Source organism: Paramormyrops kingsleyae, chromosome 20 (genome assembly GCF_048594095.1).
Source record: "Paramormyrops kingsleyae isolate MSU_618 chromosome 20, PKINGS_0.4, whole genome shotgun sequence".
In the NCBI taxonomy this organism is placed as follows: domain Eukaryota; kingdom Metazoa; phylum Chordata; class Actinopteri; order Osteoglossiformes; family Mormyridae; genus Paramormyrops; species Paramormyrops kingsleyae.
The window spans coordinates 12,701,534-12,729,417 of NC_132816.1; the positions used below are offsets into that span (position 1 = coordinate 12,701,534).

At 38.6% G+C, this 27,884-nt stretch overlaps 2 protein-coding genes across 2 annotated transcripts in view; one reads left to right on the forward strand and one right to left on the reverse strand.

Moving 5' to 3' along the window:
- Nucleotides 1-16,873, forward strand: part of zcchc24 (zinc finger, CCHC domain containing 24) — a 41,565-nt gene extending 24,692 nt beyond the window's left edge. The window contains exons 3-4 of the mRNA XM_072703900.1: nt 5,662-5,826; nt 10,847-16,873. Coding sequence (XP_072560001.1) covers nt 5,662-5,826; nt 10,847-10,960 — 279 coding nt within the window. The 3' untranslated portion in view covers nt 10,961-16,873. The remainder of the gene's footprint in view (nt 1-5,661; nt 5,827-10,846) is intronic.
- Nucleotides 16,874-24,670: 7,797 nt separating this feature from the next.
- On the reverse strand, nt 24,671-26,878 carry ppifa (peptidylprolyl isomerase Fa). Its single transcript, XM_023808050.2, has 6 exons — nt 26,529-26,878; nt 26,011-26,041; nt 25,805-25,893; nt 25,575-25,671; nt 24,964-25,039; nt 24,671-24,874 (listed from the first exon to the last, which is right to left on the reverse strand). The coding sequence occupies exons 1-6, from the start codon at nt 26,670-26,672 to the stop codon at nt 24,739-24,741; spliced, it is 573 nt and encodes a 190-aa protein (XP_023663818.2). The 5' UTR covers nt 26,673-26,878; the 3' UTR covers nt 24,671-24,738.
- Between the last annotated feature and the right edge of the window lie 1,006 nt (nt 26,879-27,884).

Genomic DNA, 27,884 nt, shown 5'->3' on the forward strand with positions numbered 1-27,884 from the left:
GCTCTTGACTGGACTTCAACAAGTTGTGAAAAAAAACCTCAAGTCATTTTGCAATCGTTTAAAAATCGCCAACAGTCGGAGACTAGAAGCATGTGACTTTAACAACAAGACTTTTCTTTCACGTGCTACATTTATTTGTAGGTTTTCCTTGTGCCACCCTCTACCACCTCCAGCTAACATATAACTTAAAACAGTCAGTGCGGCTCCATGATGGGTTTCATGTTTTCCTGTGCTATCCGAATGTGCACTTCATCTGGCTTTGATTTCCTTTCCCCGCGGTCCTTTACGGCTTGATTGGAGAGCCTTCTCCAGCTGGGAGTGATGACTGCGCCGCTGAAGTATTTGTCCTGTAGCAGGACGCCTCTGCTCATTGGTTGAGCTCTCAGGCTTGGGCCCCCGTTGCTGTCCTTGGAGGCCACAGCTGGAGGGAGGACCCCCATTTCAAATCTGATGTGCGTTAAAGATTTACAGTCGAGGGCTATACCTTCCTAGCCAGTTAACTGAATTTTTAGTTACCTCAATCTGAAACTATTTCTTCCGATGATTTTTTTTTTTTTTTTTTAAATGACCCACTAAATGTTACTGAGAGATTCTAAGGATTTTGTCTTCACTGAGAAAATGGGCAGCACAGCCTTTTCTCAATAGAATAAGCTTGAATTTTAAGGCCTTTATTGAATCTGTAAATTATGTGAATGGGACATAATACTTTGACTAAAAAAATCACATCAGTCACTTAATTATTAACAGTTTATGGCAGTCAACAATTGTCTCACCTGAAAATAGGCTAGGGTCAAAACAAGTACCTGTTAACTTTACAGGGGTTAATAAAGACAGAAATATTTTAAAGCATTCTACACCTGTAAGTACATCGGCGGGTCAGTATAATGGCAGCTCTGCTGGTTGGCTTCTTGCTAGGTCTCTCAGATGCATCCATTACACGTATCTTGCATGTGCTGAATTTGTAGTCCTTTTGTTTCCGAGCATTGCGCAATACGGCCGTGTAAACACAACCAAAACTCACCCTTTGCCCCAAGCAGCTGTTGTTTAAACTGTTCTTGAAATCACTGTCGTCATTTCATATTTATCCTTTGTAGATCATTTTTCTTGCAGCTTTTGTTTTCACAGAAAGATGGACGATCTTAGGTTATGCATTCGGGAAGCTTTTGCTCAGTCACCGCTGCCCCAGTTAAACCTTGAACAATCAGTGAATAAACGCAATACCAGTGATCATCTTACACTAAAATCTTATGCATCTTATACTAATCTTAAAGTCTCTGAAATCCCATGTTATTTACAGTTCATGTAGTTGATCATGTTTTTATAATGCATTTGTGAATCTGCGTGGAGGTAATATGAAATATTTACTACGTATTTAGGCCTTGGAATGGTATAATCAGTTCCAGGCTTCCACAAAGCAACACTGGTAGAGTCTTTTACTATGCCAGCCCTCTACTCTTGGCAGATTTCTGCTGTTACTTGAAGGTCATATAAATTATTCATTAATCTTTCGACTCAAACACTTTCTGAGGAATAGTATACTTGAAAGCCAAGAGTAGTAACCCACCGTGAACTTCATATCAGAGTACCTTCATGTTATGCGAGTTAAGTTGTACATTTTTTTATTATTTATTTATTTAGCATGTCTGCACTTTGCCTCCAAATCAACTTAGAGGTTAGTGTAAATACTAAGGGTAGATAGTGGGCTCCATCTTCATCTGGCTGTAGGTATCATAGAGAGAGAGAGAGGAGAGAGTATTCAGTATTTTCTCAGCTCCAAGTCAGGATCTGAGAGTGGAACCCTGGAATTCTGATGTCATGTTTTTCAGCCTGGCTTCCAACTGACAAAACAACAGGCTTGTTTGTGTGACATTTCTAAGTGTTGGTGTTTGGCTGGCCTCGGGAATGTGGGTCAGAAACAAACAAAAGGAGGACTTTACGAATCGAAGATCGAGTCCTTCCGTGTCGTTCTGTAGTTTCCATTAAGAGCCATTCATGCATACTTATAAGTATCACTGTTTTGGCAACACTTTCAGAATAATGAAGTACAGATATAGTTACCTAAATCATAAAACAATTCTGATATTAAAACTATGAAGCAGCATTTATGTTTGGTTTTGGTCATTATAATGATTAGCTCAATAGGTTCATTCCTTGAGACATTAATCACTTTCATCATTATCAATAGCCTTTAAAAAATAATAATAAATTTAAAAGGCAGTGACACATAGGACAGATGTCAAACTCAGGTTATGATGGCTTTTATCTCCGCAAGAGTCTTTTTTTCCCAAAATCTCTCTTTTTTTTTTAACTTGGTATATTTTTTGCTGGATATCAAAACATAGTTACAATTCTTGTATATATTACAGTTTAATCAGACCAAATATACCTGGACATAAATTAGCTGGAAAGATGCATTATAAATATGATTACAAGTGATTTGAATTCATTCATTCAGCAGCTCTGTTAATAGCAAGAAATGTTCAGCTGGAAAACAGCTTTCACTTCATTCTGATTGGACAAGGGTTTGGAACCCCTGGGGGGATTTTGTGTGTGTGTGTGTGTGTGTGTGTGTGTGTGTGTGGGGCGGGGGGGCGGTCAATGTAATGAACATGTTTAGTGGTTAAGGAACTGTTCTGCGGCCTGAAAGGGTTCAAGTTAATTTCCCAGGACTAGTGTCCACCTGAGCTATGCAGTTGCTTAGTAACTGTAAAGGTATATTTCAGGATGTAGTTGTTGGTCACACAAAGGGAAAATATTGTCAGTAAAAGGGTGCTACCTTATAGTATTGCATGGAAATCCCTGCACTTTGTTTCCATGCTCTTGTAGTTGGTCACTATTCGGAAGTAATTGTAGTCCTCGGTTACAAAATAGCTGGAACATGAGTGACACCACTCACAAACTGGACAGGACGCTCTACACCTTATGGTGCTGGGGCAGTAGACCGAAATCACAGTACTCAATAAGGTAGCAAAAATTGATTAGACTGCACAGACTAAATGTGTAAGCAAATGACCAAGGTCAATGTTTGGGGCCTGAGTTCCCTGCGTTCTCCCCATGGTGGTCTGAATGACAGATATTTTCCGCATCATTCGTTATTACTGATAGCCGACTTGCATAAATAGAAATACAAGCTTTCAGTAGATAAACACATGGTTAGGTAAATCTGGTTTGGAAAACTGAGAAAGTATTTCCATGTAAGAATGTACAGTGTGCACATGGGCACGATTAAGTTAGACATCTGCCTCATATGACTATGTACGTAAACACTTAAGATCCCCATTCTTCCTATAAAGCAAGATCTTTATGATCTTCGGTTGCCTTTATGTATGTTTTTGGTGCCAACATTAGGCCATAAAACCAAGAGGAATTGAGTTTACATACATTACATATTGTTGGAACGCAGCGTTTACGATTAAAGCAAAGATGTGGACACGTATGACATTTCACTTACCACACAGAGACAGCCAATGAGAGAAGGGCGTCAGTCCAACAGCTTATCTAAAACCTCTGCAAGAGCACGCGAGTCCTTAGCCATGCGACAGTGAGCGGTTAAGTTTTGTGGCCATTGTAAACCGGTGGGGGGGACTTCTGTTTACAATTGTTGAGTGATTTCATTTTATTTTGTTTTGGAGGGGGTGACGGCATGTAAGCCGTGACGCAGATTGCTGGCACGGCAGAGGAACGAAACAGATGCAAATGATTACATTTTGCATTACTCACACTGCTGCCTGCCATTGACCCCTCCCCTCCGCAAAGCCCCACCCATTCAGGCACCATATTTGGACCCAGCTACGGATCGTTTTCCACTAAGCAACTGAAAACAGACGTACCATTCTGACATAAATGCAGCGATGCTTGGCTTCATCTCACACAATAAGGAAGATCAGAGCTCATTGTATTTTTTTCAGGCAGGAATTTCAAATTTGGACAAGAGAAGAATAAATCTGATATAAACCACATGGTACAAGTCATCTCCATATATGTTTGTTTAAATGTGTTTTCTCTCCATATTGGCACGTCACAGATAATTACTACAGTATACATTATTTTTGGTTAAAATGGCAAAAGAATCAATGAAATATACATAATCATTTGCAAGCCAGTACAATGTTCAGTTCTGGTTTTAGTTTCTGCTGTGTGGAACTTCGATGATGGCAGTGGTCTGCGTATCGCCTCCATTTATCAATGTAATACTTCGGTGGAATGTGTTTTTATTACTGTCTAGTGTGTCTTGCTATTTGAAAACGATATAAATGCATGAAAATATCCAAATCAAATGAATAACATGTAAAAGTGGATATTTTCGATTAGCAGCAGATGAAAAAATATGGTGAATGAAAAGCCTGTATGCCTTCAAATTGGTTTGGTAATATAAAACACTGGTGGTTTGTACTGAGCCACTGTCCACGAAACACATGCAACAGTCTTAGGTATGCAGACCGAAGTTGCAATGGTGAACAGATATTACACAGTTTCATACCTAAAACACACCTTGTCTATACCTTAACACCAGTTTAAAAAAACCTATAGCAAGGTCAAATTAATGACTCATTCGTAAGCCCTCCCTAAGAACCTGAACAAGATGAGCAATTAGCGGATGGATGGATGGATGGATGGATGGATGGATGGATGGATAGATATGCCTCTTACCACTGTTGGGCATTTCAGGTCCAGAAACTACAAATTCAGACCAAGATTTTGGTTTCTACCAACCAACTGAGTACTCTGTGACTATGACTCTTCATGCTCAACTGGTCTGGATTTGTAGCTTCTGAACCTGAAATGCCTTGTCTTTCACTTGCTAAAACCATGCTTCCAAATGGTGCTGTTTGAGTGCAGAACACTGCCCTAGCTATTTCTAGCTATTCTCTGCAGAAAGAGCAATCAGTTATGCATGATATCTGCAAGGGAGCTGTCATGTCATGTGACCTCACCCTGGCTTGCTACCCTCTGCCAGCATTAGCATAAAAAAATTGCATATAAACTCTTTGTTTTAACTGTGTTTTCACATAAGCAGCGTTTAATCCACTATTTCCCAATATGACAGAAGTAATTACGTAGGATTTTGATGCAGTGTACAAAGAATGATTTCCATAGTACTGACAATCAGATCAATATAAAAATCAAAACCACATGAGCCAAATTAAAATCATCCTCAACATCCTTAGCTAATCTATCTGAACTAAGTAATTCCTTACTTTTGTCATTTGTTTTTATTTCTATTAAATATTTGAAACTTAGGAATGCACACAAGGTTCCCTTAATTCCAAAATATCCATCTAAAAATGTAATTCCAATAGTAGGAAATTGGACTTGGCCACTGATGTTGGATGCTAACACAATAAAATTAGGATTCTCAAAGCATTTGAAATTCTTTTTGTTGTCTGCTGTGATTATGGTTTTTCTACTCAGTTCCGGTGAATTTTTATGGGGATATTTTCGGGGTTAATCAATAAACACACTGAAAACCCGTTTGTCCACACAGTGTTGTCCATAGTGTCTCAAAAACCATATTTGATCACAACAAATACAATCCTTAATCCTTAGTCAGGACAACCTAAGAAAGGTCTTTATTTTTGTAAATGGTTTTATTTTTTTAAACAAACAGTCGAACAGTCTGCTTTATCAGATGTCTGAATGTTGCTGTCGGTGTCTCACCAGGCTCGACCCAAGGGGGAAGGTCTGACTCCATATCAAGGGAAGAAGAGATGCTTCGGGGAGTATAAATGCCCAAAATGCAAGAGGAAGTGGATGAGTGGAAATTCCTGGGCCAACATGGGACAAGAATGTATCAAATGCCATATCAATGTTTACCCACACAAGCAGGTGTGTATAAGGAACTGCTGACACCTTCAGGAATTATTCTGATTCAAAGAATAAATCAATACAGATGCTCATCACTTTACGACGGCTCGACTCATGCTATTTTGACTTTTACGATGGTGCAACAGCGATGCACATTCAATAGTCATCAAACGTTGAATTTTGATTTGTTCCCGGGGTAGCTATATGCTATATGCATCGACGCAGCCACATTTCCAATCTCTAACGATTTTGTGTGTAAACATCTCGTAGTGTTTGACGATGTATCGCAGTGTGTTTTTTTTATGTGTTTGACCAAATTTAGCCAAACCCGTTATGTCTACCGAATCATATTCATACTCGACTTGCGATATTTTCAACTTATGATAGGCCTGTCCGAAACGTTCACCCCCTCGTAAGTCGAGGAGCATCTGTATTTATTATTATTGTTGTGTCTGCTAGGTTTAATACTTCACATCCTTTTACGTCAGAGTATACAATGCAGATATACAGAAGACTGAATGTTTAAGCCTCTCACGAAATACATTAGTCACAGTGTAGCAAATATATATATATGCCCCAAGTTGTGTGTTCTCTGCATATATATAATTGCACCCTTTTGCTAAAGAGCAGTGTTTCTCAATCCGGTCCTCAGGGACTCAAAGACATTCTTACTCCCTCCCAGTTCCCTGCCAGACAGTACAAATTTTGCTCCCTCCCAGCTCGCTGGGTCCCCGTAGACCAGGTTTGGAAACACGGCCATTGGGTGTTTGTGGGTCATATTTATTTACTTGTGACTTTCTCCATGCTTAGGATTTTTGGGGCAGATTTAGATTTTTGAACATGTAAACAAATATTGCTCCATACTTTGTTTTATGCACAAGCTTTCCATACTTACTGTCACACAGGTAGTGCAATTGTCACAATATCTGCAAAATTTATGATGATCCACTTACATTGCAGTATGAAATTTGCTTCTTGAATGATAAGATTTTGCCCTGGCCTTTGACCTCATATCAAATGAAAACAGAACTTTAAAGCCTTTACATTGTGCATTTAGTCTTTTTGAACGAGTTTTGAAAAGTGGCACTGCAGTTTTTGTTCATTTTTGATGAAAAAAGAAAATCTTCCATCCCAAGTTGAAGATATATCGTAATAGCTTGCATCACAGTGTCATATTATACCATTTTTTAGGCTGCTAGGTATAGATCTTTAGAGCTTATGACCCAGATTCAAATCTCTGAAATCACACTCATTGACCTTTTCCTTTAACACCCAGCAAACGGGTTACCATTTCTTTCATTTGTGTTTTAAAGACAGCAGAGGTGGATAGTTCAGGTCCAGAAAGTAAAAAACCAGACCACGCTTTTGTTATTAGTTGAATATAAAGTCACAGAATATGCAAGTGAGTGATTTTTTGATCACAAAATGTTTTATTTTTTTATTTATTATTTAAGGAACCACTCAAACATACATAAGTTGCTAAAGGTAAACAGATTACTGAGTTGGGAAATCTAGCTGAAATAACACTGATTTGTTTGTCTGGATAATGAAATGTTACATAAATACATTACACTGGGAAGTATGCTATATAACACTACTGCTTTATGTTGGAGCCTTCTTATATTCTCCTGTAACTATAAAAATAGTCACAGTTATAGCAGAACAATAAGACACTCCAAAACAGAACTGTGACCATTTCAAGGAGTTGAAAAGAGTATAATCATAATCCATAACATCCCGTATTTAGAAAGATTTCAGATAACATTGTTACAGTGACCACAACTTAAAAATGTTTCTTTGCTGAATTGCTGAAGCCATGTGTAGCAACTGTGAACCTCCATCGCCACGGCAACGCAGTCTTGGTCATCAGCTCCTTTTGTGCAGAAAAAAAGCCCCAAGCTTGAATCTCTATGATGATAGAGGTGAACAGTGAACTTTTTGAAGTGCTTCTGTTACATTAGCTTTGGCTAAAGCCTCATTCACAACTACCAGATTCACGGTTCATTTTAGTATTTTTATCGATGCCAACATGCATGATATACATTATATTGTACACATAGGCCTACGATGGGTTGGCACCCCGTCCTGGGTTGTTCCCTGCCTTGCGCCTGTAGCCTCCAGGATAGGCTCCGGACCCCCTGCGACCCTGAATTAGACAAGCAGTTGCAGAAAATGGAAGGATGGATGGATGTATAGATAGGCAGCATAACAGTTAAATCTTCAAAAGAAAGTCACTGTTATATATAATATATTCACTGATAATCTTGATATTCTCAAGGATTTATACCATTGATTCTAATAAGCAGAACATTTACCAACCGTCTAATAAAAAGCCTATTAATATCACCCCTGTTTCAACAGACTTTAGTATTTCCAGCCAATCTGAGACATCCAATTCTGTGACCTTATAATACTAAGTTTCCAAATCTGCTTAATTACTGTTCAGACTTCTATTATATCAAGACTTCAAATCGATTGTTAAGTTTTACTGTTTCTTTAGCGGCTTAGCCAGTTCTTTTAGCCAAAGCAACTTAAAATTTAATACATTTATATAGCTGGATATTTTAGCCAAAGCAATTCAGCTTAAGTGTTTCTCCCAGAAGTGCAACTACAACTTAAACCTTCAAGTTTACATGTCTGTGCTTTTAACCAGTCTAGCTCCCGTTAGCCGTTGTACATGCTGTATGTACTGAATAAATAAACTTTGACAACTGTATTTTCACTGACAGACCCTATAGTGGAGAATGCTTATCATATAGCTGTGTAGCCATTGCATCAAGGAGATGACTGCATTCTGCCAAATTATATCTGGAAAGTATCTCACTTTCCATGTATAAAAATGAGAGAATGCATTCATTCAGCCTGTTTTTCACTAGCTTGGTACGCACCTTTCGCTAAAACACTGCCTGTCCCCAGGAAGACGGCATCGTCTGCCATGCCAAGGGGGACGCTAAACGGAGAATAAAGCCTGAAATTTGCCATCTAAGAAGCTCGGACTCTGCGGAGACCATATTGTCCGTCCTTTGAGGGCTTTTTTTCTCTTTCCTAGGATAGAACGTTAGAGCAGTTTAATGGGGAGGAAATTCTGTCACTGAGTAAGATTTATCCCCAGCTCTGTTCCAAGTACAGCCCCCTCCACTCCTGCACTGTGTTAGGAGATTCCTGAGACTTTTTCTTGAAAAGCATTTAATAGCCACACGATTCGGCAAACGCTGTGCATTTTTTCCCCCACTAGTATTTCAAAAATCACGGCCCAGCGTTCATGATGTAAACGATATATGAAATTGGGATGAATAACAAACAACGCTTTGTGGCCAACAGAGGAAAATATACACCAAAGCACAGCTCACTAGCGAAGTACCGGCCAAACTGTTACACATCCCTGGGTTCGTGTTTTCGTGGGATTTTGGATTCCACATCCATGTTAGTGTTTCACATCCATTAGGGATTAAATGGTCTGCCAGATTTTACCAATAATTAAAACTCTGCCTTCTTTCTCTAGATATGTTCAGGCTTGATGCCAAGGTAAACCTCAAAGTATAAATAATGAATGTGATACTTCTCTTCTGCTGTTGCGAGTAAAAAGTGTGTTTTAGAATAAAAAGTAAAATTTTTAAAGGTGTCTCGCTACATGGGGAGGCCGCGGCAGCTAATGCGTGACGTTAATCATGTATGTGAACGGTGACCTTAATGCACAGTATATACGCAGCTGTTTAAGTTTGTTAAATAGAACCGCTAGTGGTCTGTCGAAGATTAAGAGCATATTGCACAAATGGGATCAATGTTAAAAACATTATTCAAGAACCAGTGAATCCTTCTCCACCCACCGACTGGGCTCTCCTGTTGTTGTTTAAGTGCACTGTATGCAGTGCTTTGCCAGTTACCAAAGCAACGTACGCATCACACATACATTGCATCATTCTTTGTGCTGAAGCTTACTTTCACTGTGTGGATGTTTATAGCGTCACATTTTATTTGTGTTTAACAGTTTATGACAGAGGTCTGAATCCTTCTTGGCTTTGAAAGGCACTTTTGCAGTCTAACGCATCGGTTCCAAGAAAGTAATCTCCAGTGCAGTCTCCCCTGTCTAGTCGGGTTTGCATAAACACGCAGGGCAGCGTTCACTTTTACTTTAATCACAATAGATAAACTAAATCAGTGCATCCATAGTATAAAATTGATTACTCAGACGGCAGTGCATGTAAATCAAGGTCTGGGAACCTTTTTTTCAGGCTGTGCCAGAATTGTGAGCATAGGATAACCGTTAAATCTATCAGAAGTTCTTTAACGGAATGTTGACACAGGAAGAGAGTTAAATAATCATGGACATTTTCTCATTGTGTTGAACCGAAATGAAAGTCAAATACTTTTAATATATGGATATTGATAATTATGAATAACTAAATTTACATCAAATACACCCTAGCCCTTACAAAAAGTTATCTATGTAGATTTAGTTTTCAGGTTTACAGACAGTCCCTGGGTTAAGAACGTTCGACTTCTGGACAGCTGGTACTTACGAATGGACTGCTACAAAACCTACTATGTTAAAAACTATAGTGAAATACAATAGTTTGTAATAACGAACACTCGCACTGCTTTGTGATGCTCGTGAAGACATTGCAATACTGTATGTTGTTTATTATTATTGGATAATAATAATAATTATTATTATGTACTACTTTCCTGATTTACGTACAAATTCTGCTTAAAACTGACTTAGGGAATGGATCTTGGTTATCACCTGGGGACTCTCTGTATTTATTAATAGGCATAGTCAGGTGGCCATGGTGGGGGGGGGGGGGGGGGGGGTTTGGAGTAAGACGATTCCAAGGGCCCTGGAGTGACAGGGGCCCTAAAACATTTGGAAAATAACTATATTGGTCTGGACTGCGGGGCCAATATGATATGCTTTCATGGGGCCAATCTTTCAATCTTTAGCGACGCCCCTGGACATAGTAATGTTTTTAGAGAACATTCTTTGTCATTTCCATACGTTCATGTTGCTTTTGTTTACATGTTTGTTTGTGACCCTGCACAGCGTCCTTTGGAGAAACCTGACGGCCTGGATGTTTCGGACCAGAGCAAAGAGCACCCTCAGCATTTATGTGAAAAATGCAAAGTCCTTGGCTACTACTGCCGTCGTGTGCAATAATCTCCGAATGAAGGTCTCCCCAGTCCACCCAGCCCTCTCCGTAACAATCTACAGGTCACCCACAAAGTGCTCTTTAAGAAGTGAAACTTGCCAAATTTGATATGTATATATTTTATTTGCTCATAGGCCTTAAATAATCAGTATTATGTAACAAGTTTATCTGTGTATGTGTATAACTGAGAGATTGTTTTAACACTACAATATCACTGACAGTATTGCTGCCCATATCAGTTGCAATGGATTACCTCACTGTGGGGTCTATTGACTTTGTTTACATAATTCTGTTTTTGTTTCCATTTTTCCCTTCCAAGTGAAATTTATAGATATGCTGAATATTCATGAGTTTTTATTTTTGCTAATAATTTAATACGGCTCTCGACGCCATTCTTACTCGTATTCAGTGGGTGGGCAGCACATCTTATCAACTGTGAATTAACTGAGGGATTATGAAAAAGTTTATCCCTGGCTTGTGTGTTGTATTTATTATTGGAGTTTACCGTGTCTTCGTTGTAGACTAGAATTAGTGTTCGTGTCGTGCAATTTGACTATTTTAACTGGGACATATATAGCTATTGTAACGATTTCCATACATCATTAGAAACTACTGTAGATTCAGTTGTAATGCTATGAATTTTTAAATAAGCGTTAGTCTGCTTGGCAAATAATTCAGTATTTTTGAAGTAGATATGCTATTGTATATTTCTGTTAATTTGTTGAACCCCGAGATATATACATACATAATTTATATATGAAGATATCAGTTGATATCGTGTACTGTTGTTTTATAATTAAAACGCACAGTATTATTCGATATGAAAACTGAAAATCCTGTTTGATTTTGACTTGCAATGAGTAAATAGCAATCGTAATTGTTGAAACAAGTGCCCTTAAACAAAGAACTTATCAAACAAATAAAACACTATAGATTCTACTAACTTTAAAAAATTCCGTATGCCTGATTTTAATTTCAGACAACTAGCTATGTTTTCAATATTCACACATAATTTTGAGAGCAGTTTGGCCACATTAAACAAATAGATTGTCTCAGATTCCCACATTCAGATAGGAAGATTTGATTTGAAGCAGTGCTTTTCAGAAGTCTGTTTAAACTCAGGACAATTTTACTGTTCAAATAGGAAGTTGTCAGGTATGGATGCCTAATGGATATTCCTTAAAATATGTTTGATGGCTTTTTTGTTTTTGAAAAGTCTGAGGAATCAATAGATGAAAAACACTTGTGTATTTAATTGAACCAGTTGTAAATCTGAAATAATACCTAACAGTGTAGGAAACAACCAAAATGAAATAATTCGCTTCTAATGAAAAATACCAAGGTGGTTTTGTTTTCACGTGGTTTGAACAGTGTATGTAACCAGTAAGTTGCCAAATGCATATTTGAATTGGCTTGGCCAAACTCACTAGGTCTAATTATAAGTCACCATTTACCAGTAAACCAAAAACAATTTCAAGAATCTACACAATGACACTTGGCCAGTCTTTTATACAGTATGAGCATTAGAAAGCGGTCTAATTGAATCCACTCCCAGCACCTTTGAATTGGTCCGCAAGCAGCTTATATAGTCTGTCGTGGATATTGCAATCATATTGCAGAGATTCAGTAATGGCCTGTCCGGTGGCAGAGAGGTCAAACAAGTCTGCAGTTCCTTTTTGTTTGGTCATTGTGTCATAAAATGTCTGACACAGGGGAAAAAAATATATCAAGGTAGAATTTCAAGGAAAATAACAATTGTTAAAAATTTCCAAATGGGAAGCCAACAGTTACCACATAGAGGCATTTAAAGCGCAATGCTTTTCATCTGCCATTAAATGTCGGAGAATAAAAAGCAACTTTATGCCTGAAGTGGGTGGCAACTGATTTGAAACACATGGGAAAGCAATTGAACTGCACATTGTCTGTAATTATTTTACAGGTGTGAACATGTCCCTAATTTAGAGAGGTCTGGGCCTCCTGAACCAAAGGACAAAGCAGCATTTTGGGGTTTAACAAATAAACCTAATAGATTTATTAAGCTGCAATTAATTACTTTCGGTTGCACATGCATGGTTAGCAGATATTATATGATGTGCTGTTATTAAACATTCGTCCATCTTCTTGCCTGAATCGGTAGCACTGTTGCCTCAAATATTTATGGTTGAGGGTTCGAATCCCATCTCTGAATGAGTGTTGGGACTTTGCACGCTCTCCCTCTGCTGTCTTGCTTCTGCTGGGTATGCCTTATCCTACAGTTCAAAGGCATAAAGTTAGGCAGATTGGAGCCTTTGAATTGCTGATAGTGATTTTTATCATGCTGGTATCCCATCCAGGGTGTTCCCCTGCTTTGTGCCCTATGCATTCTGGGATAGGTTCCAGGCCACCCTGCAAAGCAGTTAGAAGATGGAATTTTTTCATTGATTTTACAATTAAATGCCACTGTTTAATAGACACGTTAAGTGAAGATGTGTAATTGAGCAAACCGGGGGGGCAGGCGGTGGGGTGAGAGAGATGATAATCTCCATTTCAGGTGTTTAAAGCAGGGGTGCCATAAGGAGGGGGGGGGGGTGGAGTTAGGACGATTCCAAGGGCCTCTGACTGACAGGGGCCCTAAAAATTTGGAGCGTAATTGGATTGACCTGGGTTGGGGGCCCAATATGATATGCTTTCACGGGGCCCAAAATCTCTAGCGGCCCCCTGATTTAGATGAACCAGGAGAATGTAATTCACTGATGGGTTCACTGTGTACCCTGACGTATCTCAGACCAGTGAGCACCGAGCAGAAATGTGAAAATGGAAATTTAAAGTTACTAAAAGGGGTTTTGTTTACTGTTCTAATAAGGCAGGAAAACTCAGAAAGTCGGATATTGTGTGGCATTGGGAAAAAAAATGTCATCAGAAAAGTATTTGAAGGGCTTTATGACAGGTTTAAATCCTTTAACCAAGAGCCTAGTTTTTAATCCTCAAAGCAATTTCTTCCATTGCTAACCGAGTTACCTTCAAAATGCAGCCGACACGAATACAGGCATTTTAGATACAGCAATCAATCAATTTAAACAATTTAAGTTGCCTAATATTTAAAAAATAAATATCGTTTTAATTCAGTGGCAAAATGTAAACATCCAGATCACAAATGTGGAAACTAGGAAATGATATGACATGATGGTAACGTTTACCATAAAATTATTAAAAAAAAAACTATTCAGAAGTCATTCTTGGCATGCCAGGTTAGCTAATATTTTCCTTGATTCCCCTAGTTGACTTAAATATATGAACAGATATTTCCAACAGGCAAAAACAATTATAGCACTGCTGTTATAAATGCAGATATCATTTGATTTATTCAAAGCCAAGTTGAAAGGCACTTATTCCTTACAGGCCACGCAATCGCTTTCATTTGTCCCATCATCAATAATGAACAAAATCTTTCTGCTGACCACAATACAAGTAGTGCGGAATTACTAAATTAACTAAAAAAAATCAGTGGAAATGTGGTTTGCTTTGTAAATGAAACCTTTACAGGCATCTTTCTTTTTAATATAAATTGACAACATTTCCGTGGTTGACTAAATTTTTGGTATGTGGCCTAATATATTTGACCTGTTTTTACAACTGATAATTTACAACGTGCGAAATAAACAGTTCAGGTAGCTTAGTAGATTTGAACAGGACTGTAATGTGAACTTTTTGGAATGTGAAACAGTAATTGCTAAAATGATTCTTAAACAGAACATTGTACATGAATGTTATTAACAACAGTGGATGGCATCAAATGGGCTGAGTGATAGGGTATGTTGGTGTTATTTGTGTGTGCATTTGGGGAGGTTAATCAGTCAAACATGCTTTCTATAGTCACAAGATCATTATGAACATTAAAAGTTGAAAATCGAAGTTTACAGTTGCAGAAGGAATCGTTGAGGTACAGTACCATTTCCTTTAATGCTGACAGTTAAAACAAAAGCAGGTCATGTTACCCATTTATTGTTGGGATCAACTCAATGTCAATTCAATGGCTTTATTTACAAATAATGTAAAAGTATCATATTATGAAGTTGCACCGCCTACCTTGTGTTTCTGATTGTACGTTTGTTGTTTGTTTGCATTTCTGAGGGAACGTCTAGTGGCCTGTTAAGGTTTTAGTGTGGATTAGACGTAGGTATTGTTTGATGGAGTCATTTGAAACTGTGGTTATTTACTTCTTCCACTCAAGTCTGCAAACAACGTGTCGACACTATAACGGCTTTTTCTATACTATGCTCTATCCTTATTTCTATAATGGAAACAAAAACGTCAAGCTGAGCCAAAGGAGCTAGCACAATAACCAGAAGGGGCCTTGAAGTCCTCGAAATTAGCTCAGAATCGTTGGAAACCTATAAAAAAAAAACAATTATGTGATTTGTGGTTTCAGAACTCCTTTCTCTGGCCATTGATGCTATCTAGGAGAGACATTTTTGAGTAGGTAGAGTGCTTTGAAAATATGTAAAGAGCGAGGAAAAGGTTCTTGTTTTTTTGACAGCATAATTGCTTGCAGACGTATTTGCCTTGAGAGACTTCTACTTGACTTTGACTGTTCTTTGCATTTTCTATGAACAATGTATGTATTTTCGAAACCTCTCGAGATGTTAACATTTTTGGAACAATTGCAAAAAATACAGTTCTTCCCCAGACAGATCTTTGCAATGATTGTTATATGTATATATTTGGAGGCCATCATTCACAAAATAGAATATTAGTTGTTTTAAAATGTTGTATTGCAATATCAAAGCTTTTCCTTAAAAGGGCCTATTGTTGAAGTATAAACAAGATTGGGAGTTTTTTTTTTAATGTTTTACAATCTGAGGGTATATCCTACAGAAGATATTTATGGAAGGTTTCTTTTTTCTTTTTTTTTACAATATTTTTTCTGTATAAAATATGCAACAAAACTACACTAAGAAGAAAATATTGTTGTCTACATAGATTATTATATGAAGGTTGGTACATAATTCTTAAATACCCTTGCTCTCTTAAAGCCATTTTCTCTTGTTTAATGTGTATGGATGAATATATGATCAGTATTAACAATATTATTCAAGTGTTTAATGTGTATGTGTTTTATATGCCTATCAGAGTTCATATATGTGTATTTTGAAACACTTATGCTGCCCTTTTAAAGGGCAGTGTTACGATTCTAACATTAACAGCAGAAAGCAATATAATGTTATGCAGAAGTAATCAGTCAACAGTAATCAGGCTGTTTTCAGAGATACAGAACACTGTATCACTGTTTTGTAGTTTAGCGCTCACCAATATATCAAAGCACAAGAAAGTGTGCCTTCTAGTATGCATTATCTACTAAAGCATTATCGTGAAGGAGCAAATGTAGATTTTTAATTGTATAGCTAGGAAAGCATAGCTGGTCCGCTGTGCAAGGGGTCATGATGTTTGATTGTGATTGCATGTGCATATCTTTCATATTGCTTGGAAGAAAAAAGTTTTTGTGTAACTTTTAGTGCATTAGTTTTATTGTATCCTAGCCTACACCAAAATACTAACTCTGTTGCTGTATTTCAGATATTGTGTATGTATAACAACTAACGTATTAGTATACTGTTTTTGTGGATTCCCGAAGAAAACCACAGGGAAATGGAATAACACACGCTGACATACACTTCTTTATTATAAATTAGATATCAATGTTTACTCATTAATGTTTTGTAACTTTTTTGTATAAAGACTAATGCTAAATGGAAATTGGCAGAGCACAGAGTGGCAGGCAAGAATGATGTTTTTGCTGGGAATGTGCAAAGAATGTACAACTCTTCTGTTAAATGTCCATAAAATGGCATTCCGAAATGTGCCTTATTTGCTTAATAGGGAAAAAGCTTGCTTTAGTGCTTCAAAGAGTTTTATTGCTGAATTAAAATATTGAATCAGTGCCATTTTGTTCTGTTTTATTTGCCTTTTTACTTTAATTGTTGAACACAAGTCGGGCAACAGAAAAGCCGGTCATACTAAAATGCATTAAAACTGAAAAACTGATTTATACTTGATGTTTAACGTCATGTAAAATTCTATTAAAATATTGCACAAACAAGAAGAACAGATGCATTTGGGTTTAATTGCTAAAGTTGTGTTTTCAGTCCTGTTATACTTTATTACTAAGTAATGTATCCATCCTATGCAAAGCAAGAGACCACTAATCACAGGAGGACATGACCGCGCTGTGGGCTAACACAAACAAATGTGTTTGCCCAGTCCATTAGTATAAGGAGAAATATAATTATTTGTGAGTTTATTTAAATACAGTATCATGAAATGTTTTATACAGAACCATTAAAATAGACTAACTTAATGTCTGTATAAGAGGTGGGAAACCAATTTGTACATATGTGGTGTTTTTTCCATATCAGTCAAATATATTAATCTTTTTTGACCATTTCTGTGACGAAGTTCTGTTGTTGTCTTTCTCTTATTCAAAATACCTTTTTCAAATTACGGTTCAAAAGGTCTGTTAATCTGTGGATGTCACGTGACGTGGCAGATCCATGTATCAAGGGGGCTATTTCGAACACCTAAGAGACTAAACATGATCCAATCAGTACTGTAAAATAAAATCCATATACTTACTTTTAAAAATAACTTTGTAAAATAAAAACGTTACTTTGCAAAACAGAACCTTTGCTTTGTAAAATAAAAACTGTATACCTACTTATGACACAACCTGTAGAAAACTGATACAGATATTGTACTATAAGTGTTTTGAAACCAAACAGTTAGTCTATTCACAAGATTAAGATGTAATTTAAAAGGGTCAAATATTCTCATGAAAATCCATTAGTATTTAGTGTAATACCTTTAATCACTCGTAGACAGCTTATTGGCTTACGAGGAGCTCATAGTTCCAAGATGGCTGACCTGACTCAGGTCATTGCTCTGCTTGAGTGGGTCGATCTGCAAAGCTTCTCCCTCCAGTACAAACACAAGCTGGTTAAGTAAACTATAAACCTGTGAGATGCATGGAAACACACACACACACACACACACACACACACACATACATACATACATATATAATTTACAAATACACCCTCAGACTTGTTCAGTAAACTTGGAATAATTCAGATAGGGGTCAATTCTCCCATCAAGCACTTATGTCAAAAAAAAGCTCTAAAAAAATTATGTGCTTTTGAGTTAAGCTTGTCCTCCCCTCATCAGCACAGACACGCCCACCGCACTTAACCTGAAAAAGAAAGCAAGAAGTATAATTAATTCCTCAAGAAAAGGGTAAAGGTGCCAGCAGCAGACTGGCGAATGAGGCGAGGCTAACACAAAGGGTGTGGCTAGATGTGTAGCCCAACCCAGCAGCTTGTAGATGTAATGACCATAATGTTGTCACAAATGTGTGGATTCAGAGTTCCTAGTCAGAAATTTCAACTTTGAACAGGCCTAATCTACAGTTTAAAAAAAACACAGTGAAACTCATTTCTGGAATTGTTTGTGAACACAGCATTTCACAAACAAGTCAACTAATGTCTTATGAGTGCACCTTTGTCTTATGAGTGCATCTCAGACAATGAGGAAACAGAAAAACACAAGATGAACAAATCAAGTTGTTTTAACATTACACTATTAAGTGGACCTAAAATGAAAACATTGCTTCCATGGTGACAATGAAATCAGATATGTCAAGCAAACTCGAATGGATTGGAAAACACTCCTGGGTTCCATATGGCTTCATTTAAAGAATGCACACCATTGCCTTTTCGGAGGCACGCAATTTATGCTCCGTAACCCGACATTGCGTTCATAAGCTCTGTCCAACTTCCTATGCAATATCTACTGAATTTCAAAGGCAGGCTTTCTTTCTGCAAATATTTAATATTTAAGACTGAAATTGTTGGTTGGCTTTTTTCTTGCAAATTAATGTGCTGATTCATGTTAATTAGGCTAAACGACCAACCCTCCTTTTTCAACCAACCAAAGATTTTGGTTTAAAAAGTCTGGTTGCATCCACATCAATACTTTTTTGGGGGTTAGGGCTATCAATAGCATTGGGATTTCTATTGCCATTAGGGTTAGGATGATGTTAGAATTAGGTTTAGGATTGGCATAATGGTTAGGGTTAGGTTGAGGGCTAGTAGCAGGGCTTGGTCTATGGTTATGGTTGATATTTAATTACAAGTTAAATTAGGGTCATTGTTAGAATTGGCATTTGGTTGAGTGTTACAACTATGATTAGGTTTGGAATTAAGGGTAGAGCTAAAGGAAGGGTTCACATAAGGGTAATTCTTAGGGATAGGGTTAGGTTTAGTGTTAAGGCTAAGGACAGGGTTAGGGTTAGAAAAAGACCTTATGGGTAGGATAAGAATTGGGGGGGTGTACAGATTACGACTCAGGTTAGAGCTTGGATGACTATAAACTGTAAACCTAAGGGTTAAGGTTAAGGCTACAGTTAGGTTTTGGGTTATGGTAATGGTAAAGGTTAAAAATATGGCTAGGCTTAAGATTAGAGTTATGTTTACAGGTAGGGTTAAGATTAGAGTTAGGATTGAGGCAATGGTTAGGATTACATTTTCAGCTTGCCTGATCTTCTAGAACCTTCATGCAAGTTTTGAGATAGTCCAAGCCGTTCTGAGGTAGTTTCTCCATGGCACCGTGTGGTGGGTAGGTTGGACTTACCAGTCTGGTGACTTCCTGCATTTTCATTTGCAGGGTTCATGGTGGCTTACTGGTTTGTCCTGATCCTCCTAAATTCTTTGAGTGGTGGATCAACTTGATTATCGAGAACATGATTTTGATGATTTCAGAAAAGGTCATCGCCATTGTGCTTGGATGTGTGCCCCTATATGTAGTGTAAAGACAATTGCAGGGTTCAACTGACTGTTAGCATGCGTTGTCAACTAAAAGTTGATGCATATCAAAACAGCCTATACTTACCTAGAATAGTGTCTTGTAGGTTTGCTGGCTCTGTTATGTATCCACTACAATACAATCTATTTTCTGAAGCATTGCTCTGTGGTCTTTGAGGAACTTCCAAGGAGTGTCTGTGTTGTGCTCCATGGATCTGAAGTAGTACAACACATCGTTTTGTTTTAGTCTGTTGGGACAGACCAACTAACACTGAATAAAGATCAATAAAGACTGAGTACTGTGTACCAAACAAGGGAGGCTTATATTGGAGACCTAATTAGGGACAGTTGAAATTCATAAAAAAAAAAATAAAAAAAAAAAAGATTAGTCCTGATGAGTGATGAATCTTCCAGAAGTATCCAGGTATACCCTTGGTCTCCCTCTAGTGGAATGATGACAGATGCCTGCTTCTTGCAATGAAAGCTATGGCACTTCTGGACAAGGCATTAAAGAGTAAAGACATTGCATTTCCAACAGATGTCCATATAATCAAAACTTACAGTCTATCCATGATATTTTCAATAAGCTGAGAGATGGAAAATTAACACCCGTGATGTGTGGTGTTGGAGAAAATGTTCCTTGGACTTCACAACGATACAAAATACTAAAGGAAACAAATCAAGAGTGTTCACTGGAAAGACTGTTACAATAAAACTGAAAGTCAAACAAATTTGTCAAATAATGCGTGAATGAGGTGCACTTGAGAAGAGGATGGGAAAGACTGAAGGTAAAAGGAGACAGGGGCCGGGGAAAGCTAAGATGTTTAGACAGCATAACGAAAACAATAAAGACAAGGAGCCTGGAGAAATAGTTACTGCTACACTAGCATGTTGTGTTAAGGTCCATGAGGTACGGAAGAGTTGAACTTAACTAAACAAATGCACGTCATAGCTTTATGACTACAGATTACTTTACAGACTAAGGTTAAAGTTGGCATTGGGGTTTTTACCCCAACCATCCATTACTAATCCATGGTGTGGCCCATGAAACATAGCAAAGACGTATAATCTGCACACACAATCTGAGCCAGTCCCTGGATAGGAAGGACCTATTGCCTCTGTCCAAGCCACCACGCCACTTAGGTAGAAGATATATAAACAGGAGTCAAAGCCATGGTTTTCTCTTGGATGACCATATTTTGCTTTGCAAATAAGAGGAGACTGGGAGCAGGACGCAAAGAGAGGTGTTAAAGCAACGCAAATATGCACACAGAAAGTATTCCGAGTGGTGAAAGCAAATGTCAACGTGTAAAAATTTTTAGGTTTCAAAAAAAGAGGACATGTCCAGGAAAAAGAGGATGTATGTCACCCTAGTGTCCCCCTTAGCCTAAGGCTTAGAAATCCTCATAATACGTCCACTAAATATACTAGAAGTCATGTCTACGCTGAAATTTATGATTGATACAATTTTTTGACAAAGATTATTGAAAGCCATGCATAGTGCATACACAAAAACACACAACATTAATATCAATTTTATTCGTTATGTCATATAAACAAATAAAGCCATCAATTCCATTTGTTAGCTATTATTTCTTGGTTAGCTCAACTGGAACCCTAAATTGTAAGTCAATGATCCATTTTATTATGAATTATTTATATTCATTTCAGATTGTAACATTTGTTTCTAAATGTATGATACATGTTAGGAAGTTTTGCTTTGTCACGTCTCTGTATTGTTGAGAACTCCATGCTATATCTGTTCCCAGGGCAGATACCATGAGACCTGTTTGATCCTGCCAGTAGCATATGATTACACTGAGCAAGTTTAGCGGAACTATAACTGCCTACCACACTGGCCATGTTTCATTGGGAATCAGGGTTCCATTCCAAAGAGGGAGTCTGAGAAATGGCTTCCACACAGAAGTAAGACAACAGGCATGCAAATTACCCACCCCTGACACATGGGGGTTGTGATAAAAAATAACCACACAGGACTCTTTCGGAGCACTGTAATGAGAGTGAGTATGCTTTAAATCCTTTTAACGATGATCTATTGGAGGGCTTTTCTGCTGCCAGTGTATGTTAAAGATCTTACTGATAAAAAGCTTTAATAAAAAGCTCATGACTAGATCTTGGGATCGGGCTACTGCGGGCTCAACCGTGCTGATCAGTGCCTCTCAGATGCTCTTAAGTGAATGTCCCATAGGACCTGAAACATTCAACCTGAAAAGGTCTAAGTGCCTGAAACAGGAACATCACCTGAGTGCTGCAGCTAGGAATAATGAAATAGGACTGTGGGGTCTGATCTGCGGCCAAAATTAAGTGGGACAGTCAGGGCAGTAAGTGACACCTTCAAGTTCCTTTAATGCATTTTAGTTTGTTCCCTCCTTTATATGCGTCTTGCCCTGCCTTTATTTTTCCATTGTAGCGGATCAGTGTGACAGGTGGCTTGCAGAATTTTGATCCTGCGTAAATTCCGCTTGGCAGGAACCAACAGGTTTCACACCAGCCAAGACTACAGGTAGAGGAATGGGAGGAGTTCAAGTTTTGGAGGGAATACAGAGGCAAGAAGAGGAACCAACAAAAAAAGAGGAGTCAGCAAAAGGAACCGCTAGGTTGTGTTAAAGGTCTAGAGAGGCAATCTTTGCTGTTTGGGATCATTGCAGACACTGGACTCTTGGAATACCTTTTCTGGGAGGATCCACCCAGTAACAAGTACTGGAGCTGTTTTATTTTTTTGCCAAAGATCAGCCTTTTGACTAAAACTTCTGAAATACACTTACCATTTCCCCCCCTACCATTCTATTTGGGGTCTTTGGATGTTGTTCGGGACTGTATTGCTGGATTTGGGTATTGCAGGATTGACTCTGTAAACAGACGTGAACTCAAACCAGGTCGGTTTGTGGGAGTGTTTACCTTTACTAATTTTGTCTTTGTGTGTTTTGTGCTTCTAAAATTAATTGTACATGGTAACTGATCTTTTATTTTCGCAAAGCACTCCTGATTAATGTCCTGATTACTGAGTCTTCCCTCTTAGTTCTTTTAATAACTCTAGCAGCTCTAGACATACATTACAAGAGGAATGGAAATGTGTGACTAGAGGAGAATTACTGCTCTAATATATCATACAGGTGTTGGTTTATTCCTTAATCCTATTCCTCTCCTCCGCCATCATCATTTGTCAAATGCTTGTGCATGATCAGGGTCACATTATGATGATGTCACATTATTTTTTACAGCTCCCTAGCTAGTAGGGACCATCAGCAAGCATAACATAATTGATTTGAAAACTTCCACCAACAACTTCTATTAAGCACGTAGATATCAGCTACCTAACGTTTAATACGATTAGTCAGAAGATGGAGCGTGACTCAGCAGGTTAAGACTCCTGTGTTTGACATTTTCTGGCTTGATTCCATTCCCCACAGATCCATCTGGCCTTTGACAGGAAGATCAAGGACAGTTGTTGAGCATTATTTGTTGTTCAATAGACTTTTTAACACCCTGTCACATTTAAAGGGACATTTTTTTGGTGTTTAAATGTTTTAAAAGTCCATTGAACAACCGACAGAGTTGGCTGGTATTACGGTAATACGGTATACCGCGCTATTATAATTATTATTGATTTTCCCCGGTCTCCCCTTTAAACAATTCTAATCCAGGGAAACTGAACATTAACCGACTGTCTCTCAGGAGACCAAAGTGTGCCATGTGTAAGAATGATCATTTTGGACAAGGGAATTAATGAAATACAACAGTCATTATTTTAAATTTTGGCTGGACACCTGACCAGTCATTGCCTCCCGACAAACTGACTTCTCTAGCATTAGCCTACATGTCATGTCCGTGTTTATTTGAACTTTCCAAATGTCTACAGAAACTCAAAGTCATGCCAGCCACCTCAGTTATCGACATTTTGCAATATTTGCATTCCACAGTGTGCTTATTTTAACTGGACAACTTGCACAGAAACTGGATAATTGCTGACTAGGCAGACATGATGAGGCGTGCAAGTGGGGCAGGGTTGGCCTGCATCGTTCCAGAGCCCAGGACTAAATGATTTCAATGGGGACTCCTGCACGAGGCTCAGTCTCGCTCCTGGCCTTGTTGATATAGAACAGCCTTTGGGGCGCTAAAGCTACAGAGGAGCGATTCAAACTCCTAACCCAAAGTACTATAATCAAACTATCTGTACCATATTGAATTCATTTGCATTGTAATGTATCACGTTGATTGACATTGTGTCGAATTGCACTGCATCGCAAAAGGGGAGAATCGGATAGTAATACATTAATAATTACGTCATACGTGTCAGATCATTGGTAATACATTGAGATGTGTATCACATTGGCCTCAGTGATGGAGATGCACAACCCTACTGCCTATCACAAGACTCCCATATCCACAGGCTAACAGGGCAGTCCCAGACCTATATGAATGCCATTGAATTATGGGAGGAAGTCAGAGTACCTGCAGGCGAAAGCTCACGGACATGGGGAGAACATGCAAACTCAGCGCACGCAACGCCAAGAACTAAAGGTGTATCGTAACAGTGCCACTGAATCAACGCACCTGCCAACACCACACCATTATTAATAAAATGCCAAGAAAATAAAACAAAATTCGATCCACCATCGTGTCAAATGTCTTGCATAGATTACAGAGCTTACATTTTCTGTGTGTCATACTAAATTTTCTCACACGCAATGAGAGTGTATTTCTTGGATGCGCAAGTGTGCATAATTCACTCCAAGTACGTACTGGGATTTGTACTTAGGTCACCGTTGCCGAGATAAATTACATAATTTTCTGTTTGTCTGGAAGAAACTTCAGCAGGTCGAAAGGACTTACGGGATAAATTACAGCAACACGGTAAAACAAGAGTATTTAGCAATGTATTTATTTTGAATTCACATTTTAAGTGTAAGATTTCTGAGGAAGTGATGAAGGGATTACTTAAGCTCGCCGCAGTTTGAAATCGTGATCCTTTTGGAGGGACTCCCGGACTGAGAGCCGTAGGACTCCATTTTCATCACTACATCCATTCCGTCCTTAACATGGCCAAACACAACATGCTTTCCATCTAGCCTGGAGGGGGAGTGAAAAAAAATCAAAATTCTGTTATGTGATTGCATAAAATGATAAGGTGAGGTAAGAAACAGGTTCTGCTATTATACCATTCTGTCTTTGCAGTGCAGATGAAGAACTGTGATCCATTGGTGTTTGGACCCGCATTTGCCATGGACAGCACACCTAAGAGACGAAAAAGTTTAACAAAATAAAAGTCTGCTGCCCATCCACATGCCAGCAATTTAGGGATTTATTCTTTCTAAGAAAGCAAACTCTTACATTTATATTTTCACAAAGATGCCTTGCAACATATTTTATTTATCCTGAGGGAAGAGCTTAACTCTCCGTTAAGAACCACACAATGTAGGGAAATATATGAAAAAAAGTAATCGGTTAATTGATTCCTGGTGATTTAAGAAAGTAGGTCATCTTCCATCGGAACAGAAAGTTCAACACGGACTAATATGGGGGGAAATGTCGCCATCTAGTGTTGGGCTTTTCCTTCCTAAGTTTGGAAGGTCTTAAGTTCAGGGAAGGGGGGGAGCAGAATGCAAAGGACATTCAAATAGATTTCCCCTTTTAGGACTTTCATTTTGTGGATGATTTGTAAACCAAACCATTCATAGACTGTAGATTTGAGTTACCTATGGAAAAAAGCTCACACAATGTTATTGATATACAGTACATTTTATATCTCATGTTTCTTAAAAAAAATCACCTGGTGCTAAGTGCTTCAGTTTAAAGTTTTCATCCGGAAATCTAGATCCATATATGGATTTTCCTCCCGTTCCATTATGATTGGTGAAATCTCCCCCCTACAACCAAGGGCAAATGACAAAAAAAGCATGTTATTCAGCTGCGTTAGATCCCAGTTCCGGAGGCGCTTGGTCTGTTTCATAAAATCAAGACCTGTCCGGACTTGCCTTTATAACAGAGACACAAACATACCTGGCACATAAACCTAGGGATAATTCTATGAAACATGGATCCTTTGTATCCAAATCCATGCTCTCCTGTGCACAGGGCACGGAAGTTCTCTAATAAAAAAACAGAAAACAAAACAGCCGTTTAACTGGTTATGTGATTACAAGCTGAACACTGATCACATCAAGACGTGTGTAATAGTGTTGTACTCGTAGGGAGATTGCGCTTACCTGCTGTTCTGGGAACGACATCCGCATTCAGCTATAACATACAGTAATATATTAGTGAATATGAAATGCGATTAACAAAAGAGCAAAACGATTCATAATAAAAGACTAGGACAGGTAGCGGCGGAAGTAAATAGAGTTCGCTAAACGGCGATATAAGGAAATCACATTAAGCAACTACTATGAATTATACCAGCACTGACAAAAAAAAGACAAGGTGTTTCGTATGAAGTTTTATTATTGGACTGAATATCGCTGAATATCGTGTCTGAAATGGGCAGTGTCACGCATCGGGATGGTGTTTAGATGTGCTGCAAAATGCCCCGGTCCATATAAAATCCCAAGGGCATGTTTTTACGGTCCGCTGATCGCAATCACTGCTTGTGACTGAAATGTCGGACCCACATGCTTCCGAGATCACCGGCGTTCGAAATGAATGCACATGGAAGGACGGTGCAAGGTTACCCAGCGCTCCAAACAGTCACTTATCAAGCCAGTGCAAGTTTACTAAGGCGTCCTACCTGAAAGGTCACTCTGCCAAGGGGCTGGTTATCGGCCGCGATGTCAAAATACACAACCGGATTAACCGGAGGACCCGATGCTAACAGCCGGGTAGCGGCCAGCGCCACCGAACACACTTTCAACCGATTCTTAATGTGCAGCATTTTTTTTCTCGCAGCCGCCACTTTGAATCGTCCCGGTGCCGGAAGTGAGTGCAGAGCTTCCAGCGGCTACGGCGGCCTCGCTCATGGGCGCAGGACCAGGAAGCGCGCAAAAACCAGATCGACGTTCCAATGTGCCCTTTTTACGCAGCTTGTCGCACATGCGATTAGATAAGCGCAGAAAACACTCAAAACGCGCTAGCTGCTAGGCTTACCGTATTGCATGTATTACATACGCACCGACATGTATGTATAATATACGCACATGAATCTGAATACCCAAGCGCATTTACGTTTAAGCGTCGAGGATCTGCTGACTAGGGTAATAATATTATTACATACACATATTTGTGCTAGCTATTCCCCCTAGCTATAGAAACAAATTTCAACATTTTGGAAGAATGGTGAATCCAGAATACACAAGGCAATTGCAGAATGCATAACCACCTATGGAAGTCAAAGTCACCTGCCGAGTCTAATAAGGTGCACATTTGGCAGGGCACATCAGTAAGTTTGCTGTACACCTGTGGTACCGCCCGACACCCAGTTTGTAACCCAATTTAACACCGCGGTGACTGTTTGCGTAACTGTGCTGCTTAGAACCAAGCAGTCAAAAAAATTCACAAATAGTTGAAACCAGGTTAGAAGAACACAACTGTATAGTACACTGCTAGGGCTGGTATTTATAACCACAATAAATTACAGTGAAGGAAGCAGACCCGCACACCAAAAGCTAGACTCCAACCAGAGCATGCTGAGAAGTATGATTGATCTCATTGCTGTTATTCAGTAGTGCTCTGTTTTACCCAAGCAGTCACTGTAAGCATCTAGACAGCATCAATCATTTCCAGTGGGGGTGGTGGGGTAGCTGGAATCTGTCCTGGCCATCCCACCTGAAGCTACAATACACAGAAGTTGCTTTTGGGAAGAATTTGGAACTAAAAACCTTCCAAAAAGAAGTAACATGGTTTGATATCAGTAGGCCCCATCAGTTTCAGACAAAAGATAATTTACCTCGATAAAATGGCAAATCACCTGGCAACCGTTTATGGATTTTTAATTCTCCGGTTCTAACAGAATTTAGATTCATGTATCAATGGTCTTTTAATCAGTTTTCTCACATTGAGAAAACATCGGGAACATCGTCAGTGGCGGCTGGTGGCTAAAAAAGGAGGTAAGAAAATAGATTTTACGGTATTACAATAGTGAATTTTT

What these genes read in the sequence shown, in the direction of transcription:
- ppifa (XM_023808050.2), bottom strand. Translation starts at nt 26,672, where the DNA reads ATGCTGCACATTAAGAATCGGTTGAAAGTGTGTTCGGTGGCGCTGGCC. An exon ending in TTGGCAGAGTGACCTTTCAG is followed by an intron (nt 26,042 to 26,528) that starts GTAGGACGCCTT and finishes TGTATGTTATAG; the next exon opens with CTGAATGCGGATGTCGTTCC. An exon ending in TGTCGTTCCCAGAACAGCAG is followed by an intron (nt 25,894 to 26,010) that starts GTAAGCGCAATC and finishes TTTTTTTATTAG; the next exon opens with AGAACTTCCGTGCCCTGTGC.